Raw genomic sequence first — 12295 nt, forward strand, 5'->3', positions numbered from 1 at the left:
AGATTTCCGTTGCTGATAAATGACCCAGCCTACGGCATTTTGTTACAGCAGCATGATTCCTGGTCTACCTGAGCTACAAAATTCAAGGGAGTTCATTTACTTGTATGATTTCCACACAAGGACAACTTTTAGTACTAATGGAAAACGTGTCTGACTTGCTCTGCAAATATGGCATTCCAATAATCCCAAAAGAAGGTGCTCAAGAATTTTAAGAAAACACTGTTGGCAGAGGTCATTTCAGTGGAGTAATTCCTTTTAATTTAGACGTGTGTGCATATATTTTATGCATAAGAAAATAGTTCATTAAGATACATTTTCATGGTAGACTCTTTAAAATCTAGTAGTAATGTAACAATATTTTAAACTGTTCTAAAAATAGCTCGAAATACTCTCGGAATAGAGGACCCTGGATGTGGCTCTACGCTCCCCTGGAAGTTTCGTAAATGCTGGAATTTTCTTTGTTTCCATTCAAAAGTAGTCATTTATTTACTTGGAATATCAAAGGAATATTCTTGTAAAATAAATTATATACACAATATACATAGTCTATATACATAAATATACTTGCACAGAAATGTAAAATTATCCATCTTATGTCTTTTAAATTTGGGTCATTACCGAAACGCCGTCCTCTCAGCAACACCCGCTACTTGTGTGGTTTTCCCTCTTGCCACAGGGCTTCCTGCAAAAGCAGACGCAGCCTGTTGCGCTCATCCCCCTCCGGGGCCGCCCACTGCCTCTTCAGGTGCTGGATGTCGATGGAGCCGGAGGCCCTGGCCAGCACCAGGGCCAGGAAGCTGCCACCAGCCTTCTCGGGCTCACCCACCGCAGCCATGGCCACCAGCCTACAGGGAGGGCACAGAAGCAGAGGGTCAGTGCATACAAAGGGACATTCGGTTATGTCTGAGTCTTCAAAATATCTATCTTCCATGGGAAGAGTGAAACGGATAAGAAATTCTAAAAATACCAATAGCCAAAACGAAAGCTAGACCAGAAATAAATGTGTGAAAACGCATTTCTGCACGTCAGAGGCCTGCCCGATGGACCTTCGCAGAGCTAAGTGATGAGGACGTGCTGCGCTCTCTCAGGGTGCCTGCTCTCTCCTCAGGCCAGGAGTCAGTAGCCCCCAGGCAGGTCCCTGGAGAAGGTGGGGGCATCAGCAGCCCAGGCAGGCCCACCCATCAGAGCCTCATCCTCGGTCTCTGGCCTCCCCGGATCTCACCCACAGCTGAGTGTCAGGGCTCACAAGTCTGCGTCTCCAGCCCAGACTCACCCAGGAGCCCCGGACCCTCCACTCCTGGCCTCCACAGGACCAGCACCTCCATCGTCCACCCAGTGCCTGAGCACAAAGACCTGGGGCCACCCTGCCTCCCCAGTCTCACTCCCAGGGGCCCCTTCCCCACAGTGAGGCCGTCCTCATCTCACTCTGATGACCACAAGCTCCCTGACCGGGACCCAGCTCTAAGCCCCTCCCGAGGCTGACAGAGACTCAAAGACACACCTGCGCTGTCCACCTGGCCCCACTCAAACCCCCTCCTGTGGCTGGTAGCACGCCCAGTCTCTCCTCGTGGCCCTGTGGCTGGTGGGAGCACGCCCAGTCTCACCTCGTGGCCCTGTGGCTGGTGGGAGCACGCCCAGTCTCTCCTCGTGGCCCTGTGGCTGGTGGGAGCACACCCAGTCTCTCCTCGTGGCCCTGTGGCTAGTGGGAGCACGCCCAGTCTCTCCTCGTGGCCCTGTGGCTAGTGGGAGCACGCCCAGTCTCTCGTGGCCCTGAGCCTCCGGCTCATGCTCCCGGCACCTGCAGCTCCAGGCCTCGCTGGGGAAACCCATCTCCCCATGCCTCTGGCAGACTCCCTGCCTATCTTTGCTTCACTCCCACTTGTCCTTTGAGATCCCGCTTGATGCCATCGCCCAGGGACCTGCCAGGATCCCGGCTGTGCCTGATGATGATGGGGGTGGGGTCCCTGCCCTTGTCACTACAGGGGTGAAAACCACATCCAATCTGACAGCTACCTGAGTGCACCCCCTCCCTGCTCACTCCCCAGGACGTGGGGCAGCAGAGTGTGGGAATGAAGCCTCGTGACCCCAAAAGGGGCAGACCATGAGGAACTACAAGCCACTCAGATTTTCACCAGCGGATACCTGAATACTGCTGTTCAATTGCGTGTGTAAAGCAGGGGTGATGTTTAGCTGCAAACTTGAAAACATCAGTAATGGACGGTGGACACCAAAGGCTTCCCTGACATTGGGCAAATAAAACACAGTCCCTTGGTAAACTATGTCTAGATGCTTTAAAACCACAGCTATGACAGATGTATAAACACAGTACTAGCACCCGTCAGTTCTTTTAAACGTCCTTCAGATTTGTTAAGGCAGACAGAATCCAAGCAAAGAGGACAGAGGACAAAAGCGAAAGTTGGGCCCAACGCTGAGCCATCATGAGGCTCCTGCCACCTCCTGTGCTGGCCCCGAAGGCCCCTGCCTGTTCCCCACGGCCAACCTGCTTCTTAACCACACGCAACAGTGAGTCCTTGTCAGAGACTGTAACGTCACTCTAAAAGTGTTAAATCATTGCTTGTATCGAAACTCCTTCCTTTCAAACTATCCATTTCTTCTTGTTCTGTTTCTCTGTCTAACCAGAGAAAAGTAACTGGACACTTTCTGTGTCAAGTACCTCTGGCTGCCCAACAGGAGGAGAGAACGCCACCTCCTTCCAGAGCCTTTTCCTGTGTGGGAAGTAGAGGGACGTGGGCCCGGCTGCCACCTCCTTCCTGACAGATGGACAGGGTTGACCCAGGCATCCAGCACCGCTGAGGGGTTAGGGGAGCTCCCCAGGGCAGCCAGTCACTGGGGTCTCAGCTGGAGACTGAAGCCAGGGTCCCTAGCACGTTCTCCTTCATGGAAAGCCGTGATGCCCTTACGATGAGGCTCCAGAACGGAGGGGTCCCTAACCTGCCAATGACAACAAACATGCTCTCAACTGGGAGCCAGGCTTGGAGCCCGTCACACACAGAGCTGGGGCTCCTGCGCTCGGACCCTCCAGTCCCCTGCCACAGCAGCACGGCCCACCTTGGGGTGTGTCACCTGCCCCTGCCCAGGCCCTGCTGCCCACCCCCAGATCCCATCTCCTAAGTCTCTACCTGCCCCCTCAGCCCTGACCCTCGCTCGTGACCTCTTCCTCATCATCTGCCTCCACAGCACATTCCCCAGCACATTTCGGGAGCCCCTCGTTAACCCTGCTCGTCGTCTGTCTCCACAGCACATTTCCCAGCACATTTCGGGAGCCCCTCGTTAACTCTGCTCGTCTGCCTCCACAGCACATTCCCCAGCACATTTCGGGAGCCCCTCGTTAACTCTGCTCGTCGTCTGTCTCCACAGCACATTCCCCAGCACATTTCGGGAGCCCCTCGTTAACCCTGCTCGTCGTCTGTCTCCACAGCACATTCCCCAGCACATTTCGGGAGCCCCTCGTTAACCCTGCTCGTCGTCTGCCTCCACAGCACATTCCCCAGCACATTTCGGGAGCCCCTCGTTAACCCTGCTCGTCGTCTGCCTCCACAGCACATTCCCCAGCACATTTCGGGAGCCCCTCGTTAACTCTGCTCATCATCTGCCTCCACAGCACATTCCCCGGCACATTTCGGGAGCCCCTCGTTAACTCTGCTCATCATCTGCCTCCACAGCACATTCCCCGCACATTTCGGGAGCCCCTCGTTAACTCTGCTCGTCGTCTGCCTCCACCAGGGAGTGAGAGACCTCAGGGTGCGGAGCCCCAGGCACCAGGCACAGTCGGTGCCGGGTAAACGTGTTTATCCTGTAACGCAGGCACGAACACACTTCTGGAATAATCAACTGCAGGTGTGTTGTGTGGTTATCTGCAAGTTACAGTCTGGATTTTTGTGTAATTTTTTAATAATCAGAATAATGTAAGTAAACCCAGGAATCAAACTAAATAAATGCAATTCTTAATTTCATTCGGATCTCACTGGGATACCCCCAACATTCTATTAAACTCTTATCTTTCCTTTACAAAAGGGCTGTGGGATTTCTCTCCCCAGGTCAACATGAACCCTCACAGTAGGAGGATTTATTAAAAAGAAATGTAAAATCTCAAGAAAAAAAACACAGGTGAGCAGACAAGCAGGGCCCAGGGAGAGGGCCTCATGATGAAAGTTTTCGTGAACACTTCTGCTGTGAAACGAACAAAGCAACAAAGAACCACCTAACAGTGGTGTCGACGGGAGCGCGTCTGTCTTAATTCCATCAGTGACATCACGTGAACTGATGTGCATGCCCCGGCTGCGCTGGTCTGGCTGTGAGCTGGGAGCCCCTTGAGGGGCCTGGGCCGGAATGGCTTTAGTGTGGAGTCACGTGGATCATTAATTCCACGCGCTATCCCCTTTTCCCCCTTTAGACACTAGGGGAACACCTAGTACCTCGTTCAGACATTACAAACTTACAGTCCATAAGACTGGCAAAGGAACATAACTAAGAAGCTCTCACAAACTATCATTTCTTACTCACAGAATACTAATGATGGGGAAATACTGCACAATTAATCTATTAATCCAATAGACTACCTTGCGCTAAATATAAAATAATCACACTTTAAAGTGGTTTTAAAAATATTATTTAAATGCACAATCCAAGAGTGAACCCTCAGGTAAACTGTGGACTCAGTGGTGGTGTGGAGGCAGGTCTGTGGTTCCACCTCACGTACCTCCGGCCAGGACGTGGGATAGGGGCTAGAAATCTCTGCCTTCCACTCAACTTTCTGTGAACCCAACACCGCTCTCAAAAACAGTATTTTTTAATTTTTAACTAAACATATTATTTAAATTTACATATGGCCACATCTTAAAATGTAGCAGCCTCATGCAAAAATCAAAGAAGAAAGACCACAAGTGGCACCTGTGGCCAAAGCACCCCCTGCAACCAACAGCTGGTCCAGAACTTCCCCACTTGCCTGTTGGGGGAGAGATGCTGTTTGGCAACAGGACCCAGATCGCTCTGGAGGAGGTCCCAGATGTAGATGTTGGATGTGTCATCCTGCACCAGGAACACGGCAGGCCTGGTCGGGGACCACTGCAGGCCGGTGACTGCATGGCTGTCCGTGCTGCTGTCCCACTGCAGGAGCGGAAACGCGGAGCTCAGCTGGTGCAGCCTGATGCTTCCGTCTGAACAGCCAGCCTGTGACCAGGAAGGATGAACACTGCTGAGCATGGTCTTTTCCTTTCTTTTTTTGAGACAGGTCTCGCTCTGTCACCCAGCCTGAAGTGCAGTGGCACAATCATAGCTCACGGCAGCCTCGACCTCCTGGGCTCAATCAATCCTCCTGCCTCGGCCTCCTGAGTAGCTGAGACTACATGCATGCACCACTACACCTGGCTTCTATATCGTTCGTAGAGACGAGGTTTCACTATGTTGCCCAAGTTGGTCTCAAACTCCTGGCCTCAAGTGATCCTCCTACGTTGGCCTCCCAAAGTGCTGGGAGTACAGGTGTGAGCCATCATGCCAAGCCTCTTTTTTGCTTTTTTCTTAACTTGATCTCAGCAGCCAGAGAAATTTTTCAGAGGATTGGTTTTCTTTAGTTTGTACTGCAAAAACATTAATTTGTTGTTTTCCAAACATAAAATTATTATATTGAATCTCTCCTCAAAAATTACAAAGGTGAGCACTAACCTGACTCTGACACGCTTTGTTTCTCTTCCAAAATGGCCAATAATCAGCAGACTCAGTGAATATATAAACACGTATTTATTTTTAACAAAGTTGAGTATCAGTGATTCAAGCATGGGCCATTAACATTAGCTCCATGAAAATACGGCACCTTTTACAAAACTACATACATTTGTGTCAATAATATGGTTATATACTTCCCTTGGATTGAAGTTTTCATAAAATTAAACAACTGGTTTAATAAAAGACCAAATTTTTGGCTTTTAAAGAAAAGATTAATTTCTTTTTACTAAATATATTTTATCTTTCCCATTTTCAAAAAAAAAAAGAAAAAATCAAGAATGGGAGTAAAATTCTAAAATGAAATATAAACAAATTTAAAAACCTACATTCCAAATGAATAACATAACCACACAGAAAGGAGGGGCAGGAACCAGGCCACACAATTTCTGAACACCCCAGGAAATGGCGCGCTTTATACCCGAAGCCCAAGCAGAGCCCGGAACACGGGCTGCTCAGTGGCCTTCATCTCCCCAGGCACGAAGAGCTCTGTGTATTCCGAGAGTGAGCATGTGAACAGATAAAGTGCAGGAAGCATCCACCAGATCAATCGTCCTAATAACACACTGTCTGAGAGTCAGGCACCGCCGTGGAGGAGGGAGGCTGGGGGACCGTTTGTTAGCCTGGAGTTGGAGACGAGGGTGCAAACTCACAGGGTGTGATGCCTGTCTATGTGGTTTACAGATAAAAGCAGGTATTCCGTGTGCTGTGTCTCTGAGCAGGCCCACAAGTATGTCAAACACTTCTTACTGCCCGGATCTTGGCTTCTAGATATTTCCACCACTCATAAGAGCCAGAACTCTGAGGAGAAGTGGCTGGTTCAGGGCTCACAGGATGACATCAAAAGGATAAAGAGGCAGCTCGAAGGACAGCCACTGACCTAACCCAGAAAATTTGAGCAGCAAAATAAATACTGCTAGTAAATGATTATGACCTACTGAATAAAGTAAAAAGCAACGTGTCCACAACATGTAATAAATAGACACATACATCCATATACAGAGAAAGGAAAAGTCTTCCCCAACAGTAGAAAGCCAACTGGTACATGTAAAATTAACGGTGGGCTGGAAAATCACTACTTGCCAATCATCCTAATAATCAACTCAGGCGAGATTCATCCATGGATGCCGGAACTGGTGGTGAAAATCTAAGGAGTTTTGAGACGTTTACAAAGTGTCAGGGTATCTCCCCGTGAGACACTTCATCAGTGGGACCACGGTAGTTCCACATGGTCAGAATTAGTGTTATGTGGGATGGTACAAACTGACGTCATGGGTCTCCCAAGGACACACATCACCCTGAGCTCCTCCAGCCAAGCACGAAAAAGCTGCGTCTGTGACGGACCGAAACCTCAGACAAGCTCAGGCTCAAGAACATTCTACAAAGTAACTGGCCTGTGCCCTTCAAAAATGTCAAGGTCATGAAAGACGGAGGAATTCAGTCTTTGACATCCAGATCAAGGGAGTTTAAAGAGACAAACCACTGAATGAGACACATGAACTGGGACATGGTTTTTCTTACAAAGGACATTATCAGACAATCCATGCCATCTCCCTCCCTCTACAGATTCGATAGCAGCTTTGTACCAGTGTGAACTCCCTGGTGACCGTGACTACAACAGCTATGTGGGGATGTTCTTGCTTTTAGGAAACGCACGCTGAACTGTTTAGGGATGGAGTATCATGTCTGCAACTTCCCCTCAGACAGTGAAAATACACGAACACCCAGAGAGAAGGAAGCCCACGTGGTACTGCAGAGGGTGCGCAGGAAGCCTTTGAACTGCTCGTGTAACTTCTCTGTAAGCCTGAAATTGTGTCAGAATAAAAGCTTTTTTAAAAAAAGTCCATTCAGGCTGGGTGTAGTAGCTTACGCCTGTAATTCCAGCACTTTGGGAGGCCGAGGGGGGTGGACCACAATGTCAGGAGTTCAAGATCAGCCTGACCAAAGTGGTGAAACCCCATCTCTACTGAAAATACAAAAACTAGCTGGGCATAATGGCTCACACCTGTAATCCCAGCTACTTGGGAGGCTGAAGCAGGAGAATCGCTTGAACCAGGGAGTCGGAGGTTGCGGTGAGCCGAGATCGCACCACTGCACTCCAGCCTGGGCAACAGAGCAAGACTCCATCTCAAAAAAAAAAAAAAAAAAAAAATTCTATCCAATAACCACATGAAATGATTTGTTCCACATGGGCAGATAAGACTTTCAGAAAGCAGAGGTTCTATTTTTTTCAGAAAGCTGAGATGCATGCAGGCGACCCAGTGCCTCCGGTGTGTGGGTGGAGGTCCTCTTGGGAGGGTAGAAACAGGCCAGGGCAGAACCTTCCAGGGGCCGGCCCAGACACCTCTGGAGGCTCCTACGCCTCTGGACTCAGGAACACCAGGATACACGAGTCCTTTGGAAACATCTTTCTTTCATGCATCTTCACAAAACATAAGATTTACTGATAATGTGTACGCTTTAGTCACAGAGGCAGGGTCTGGACCACATAGATTACTATCCAATAGAAATATAATGGGAACCACAAATAGGAACCACATATGTAATTTAAAATTCTCATTAGCCAGGTATGGTGGGGTACACCTGTAATCCCAGCTACTCAGGAGGCTAAGGCAGGAGAATGACTTGAACCCGGGAGGCGGAGGTTGTAGTGAGCTGAGATCGTGCCACTGCTTGGGTGACAGAGGAAGACCCTGTCTCAAAAGAAAAAAAAAAAAAAAAAAAAAAGAAAGAAAGAAAGAAAGAAAAATCCAGCAGCCACATTAAAAAGTAAAAAACAAACAAACAAACAAACAAAAAACAAAAAAAATGCTGGGCATGGTGGCATGCACTTGTAGTCCCAGCTACTCAGAAGGCTAAGGTGGGAGGGTGGGAGGACTGCTTAAGCCTGGGAGATTGAGGCTGTAGTGAGCTATGATCATGTCACTGCACTTCCAACCTGGGCAACAGAGCAAGACCCTGTCTCTAAAAATTTAAAAAACAAAAAAGGTAAAATGTTACTTCAAAATGCAATCAACAACAAAATTATTGTTTTTTATTGAGATAAAAATATACATCAGTAATTTACCATCTTTATAATTTTAAGTGCACAGTTCTGGGGTAATAAATACATTTATATACTTAGTTTTCTTTTCATTCACACTAGCTCCCCGCTTTCCTGACTTCTGGTAGCCACCATGCCACACTCTGTCTTCATGAGATTCACTGTTTCGTCTGCTATATATGAGTGAGAACATGTGGTATTTGTCTTTTTGTGCCTTACTTAATTTCACATAATGGCTTCTAGCTCCATCCGCACTGCTGCAAATGACAGGGCTTCATTCTTTTTTACACCTGAGTAATATTCCATTGTGTATATACCACGTTTTCCTTATCCATTCATCCACTGATGGGCACTTAGGTTGACACCATATCTTGGCTATTGTGAATAGTGCCACACTAAATGTAAGAGTGCAGATATCTCTTTGATGCATTTATTTTCATTCTTGTGGATATACCCAGTAGTGGAATTCCCGGATAATACGGTGGTTCTATTTTTAGTTTTTTGAGGAACCTCCATACTGTTTTCGTAATGGCTGTACTAATTTACATTCCCAGCAGCAGTGTATGAGGGCTCCCTGTCTTTTTGATATGAGCCAGTTTAACTGCAGTGAGGTGATGTCATGTTGTGGTTTTGACTTGCACTCCTGTGATTAGTGATGTGGAGCATTTATTCATATTTCTGTTGACCATGTGTATGTCTTCTTTTGAGAAATGTCTGTTCAGATCCTTTGCTCATTTTAAAATCGGATTATTTATTTTTTGCTATTGAGTTATTTGAGCTTCTTATATATTCTGGTTATGAATCCCATGTCAGATAAATAATTTGCAAATATTTTTGTTTCCTTTGCTCTTCAGAAGCCTTTTAGCAAGATGTAATCTCGACTGTCTACTTTTGCCTCCAGCTTTGTTCTTTTTGCTGAGGATTGCTTTGGCTATTCAGGATCTTTATTGATTCCATATACATATTAGAGCTTTTTTTTCTATTTTTGTGAAGAATTTCATTGGTATTTTGATAAGGATTGCATTGACTCTGTAAATTGCTTTGGGCAGCACTGTCACTTTAATAATATGAATTCTGCCAATCCATGAGCATGCAATGTCTTCCCATTTTTTGTGTCCTCTTCTATTTCTTTCATCAGAGTTCCAGTTTTCCTTGTATAGATCTTTCACATCTTTGGTTAAATTGATTCCTAGGTATTTTACAGTTTTGTTGCTACTGTAAAGGAGACTGCTTTCTTGATTTCTTTTTCAGATTGTTTGCTGTTGGCATATATACATGCTACTTATCTTTGTATATTGATTTTGTATCCTGCAACTTTACTGAATTTATGTATCAGTTCTAACAGTTTTTTTTGTTTGTTTGTTTTGGTGGAGTGTAGGTTTTTCTAGGAAAAGGTCATGCTGTCTGCAAACAAGGCTAATACGACTTCTTCCAGTCTGGATGCTTTTTATTTCCTTCTCTCGCCTAACTGCTCTGGCCAGGACTTCCAGTACTTAATTGAATGAGTGGTAAAAGTGGGCACCGTTGTCTTGTTCCAGCCTTTAGAGGAAAGGCTTACAATTCTTTTCCATTCAGTAAGATGCTAGCCATAGGTTTGTCTTAAACAGCCTTTATTATTAATATTTTGTGGTATGTTCCTTCTATGTCTATTTTGATGAGGGCTTTTATCATAAAGGGATGCTGACTGTTATCAAATGCTTTTTCAGCATCTACTGAAATGATGATATCCTTTTTGGTTTTGATTTTGTTAATGTGATGTCTCATATTTATTCATTTGCATATTTGGAACCATCCTTGCATCCCTGGGATGAATCCCATTTGATCATGGTGAATGGATCTTTTTAACGTCTTGTGGCATTTGGTTTGCTAGTATTTTGTTGAGGATTTTTGCATCTATGCTCATCAGGGATATTGGCCTGTAGTTTTCATTTTCTGTTGTGTCCTTGTCTGGTTTTGGCATCAGGGTAATGCTGGCCTTGTAGAACGTTTCCAATTTTTTTTGATAGTTTGAGAAGTATTGGTATTAGTTCTTTAATTGTTTGGTAGGATTCAGCAATGAGGCCATCAGGTCCTGGGCTTTTCTTGATGGAAGACTTTTTATTACAGCTTCAATCTAATTAATCAGTATTGATTTACTGAAGTTTTCTATTTCTTCATGGTTCAATGTTGGTAGGTTGCATGTGTCCAAGAATTTATCCATTTCTTCTAGGTTTTCGAATTTGTTGGCTTACAGATGTTCATAATAGTCTCTAATGATTATTTGTATTTCTGAGGGTTCAGTTGTTGTATCTCCTTTTCGGTTTCTGATTTTATTTGGGTTTTCCCTCTTTTTTCTTAGTTATTCTAGCTAAAATGTGTTGATTTTGCTTATCTTTCAAAACCCAACTTTTCACTTCATTGATTTTCTGTAATTTCTTTGTCTCAATTTATTTCTGCTCTGAACTTTACTATTTCTTTCCTTCCACTAATTTTGAGTTTGGTTTGTTCTTGCTTTTCTCCTTCCTTGAGATGCATTGTTACATTGTTTATTTGAAGTCTTTCTACTTTTTTGGATGTAGGCATTTATTACTATAAACTTCTCTCTTAGTACTGCTTCTGCCATATCCCATAGATTTTGATATGTTGCATTCCCATTTTCATTTGTTTCAATAAATTTTTAAATTTCCTTCTTAATTTCTTAATTGACCCACTGGACATTCAGGAAGATGTTTAATTTCCATATGTTTGTGTATTTTCCAAGGTTCCTCCTGTTATTGATCTCTAGTTTTATTCCATGGTAATCATAAAAGATACTCAATATGATTTCTATTCTTCTGAATTTGTATGGACTTGTTTGGGGCCTAAGATATGGGGTATTCTGGATGATGTCTCATGTGCTAGTGTAAACAGTGCGTATTCTGCAGCAGTTCAGAGGAATATTCTGTAAATGTTAGGCCTATTTGGTCTAGTGCAGGGGTCCCCAACCTCCGGGCCATGGACCAGTACCAGACCACGGCCTGTTACGAACCAAGTCGCACAGGAAGAGGTGAGGAGCAGGCGAGTGAGCATTACCACCTGAGCTCCACCTGCTGTCAGATCAGTGGCAGCACTGGATTCTCACAGGAGCATGAATCCTATTGTGAACTGTGTATGTTAGGGATCTAGGCTGCAGTCTCCTTATGAGAATCTAATGCCTGATGATCTGAGGTGGAATAGTTTCATCCTGAAACCGTCCCCCAAACCCCTGGTTCGGGGAAAAATTGTCTTCCACAAAAACCAGTCCCTGGTGCCAAAAAGGTTGGGGACCACTGTTCTAGTGTGTAGTTTAACTCTGATGTTTCTTTGTTGATTTTCTGTCTGGGTAATCTGTCCATTACTGAGAGTGGGGTGCTGAAGTACCCTACTGTTGTTGCATTACAGTCTATTTCTGTTTTAGATCTATTAAACTTTGCTTTCTATATTTGGGAGCTCTGGTGTTGGGTACATAGATACTTGTAACTGTTATATCCTCTTGCTGAATTGACCCCTGTATCA

At 45.4% G+C, this 12295-nt stretch overlaps 1 protein-coding gene across 1 annotated transcript in view; it reads right to left on the reverse strand.

Annotated features, from left to right (window-relative positions):
* Positions 1-240: 240 nt before the first annotated feature.
* Positions 241-12295, reverse strand: part of DYNC2I1 (dynein 2 intermediate chain 1) — an 850736-nt gene continuing 838681 nt past the window's right edge. The window contains 2 exon segments of the mRNA XM_050785712.1: positions 241-845; positions 4967-5190. Of these exon segments, the coding sequence (XP_050641669.1) occupies positions 647-845; positions 4967-5190 (423 nt within the window). The 3' untranslated portion in view covers positions 241-646.

Source organism: Macaca thibetana, chromosome 3 (assembly GCF_024542745.1).
Source record: "Macaca thibetana thibetana isolate TM-01 chromosome 3, ASM2454274v1, whole genome shotgun sequence".
Taxonomy (NCBI): Eukaryota; Metazoa; Chordata; class Mammalia; order Primates; family Cercopithecidae; genus Macaca; species Macaca thibetana.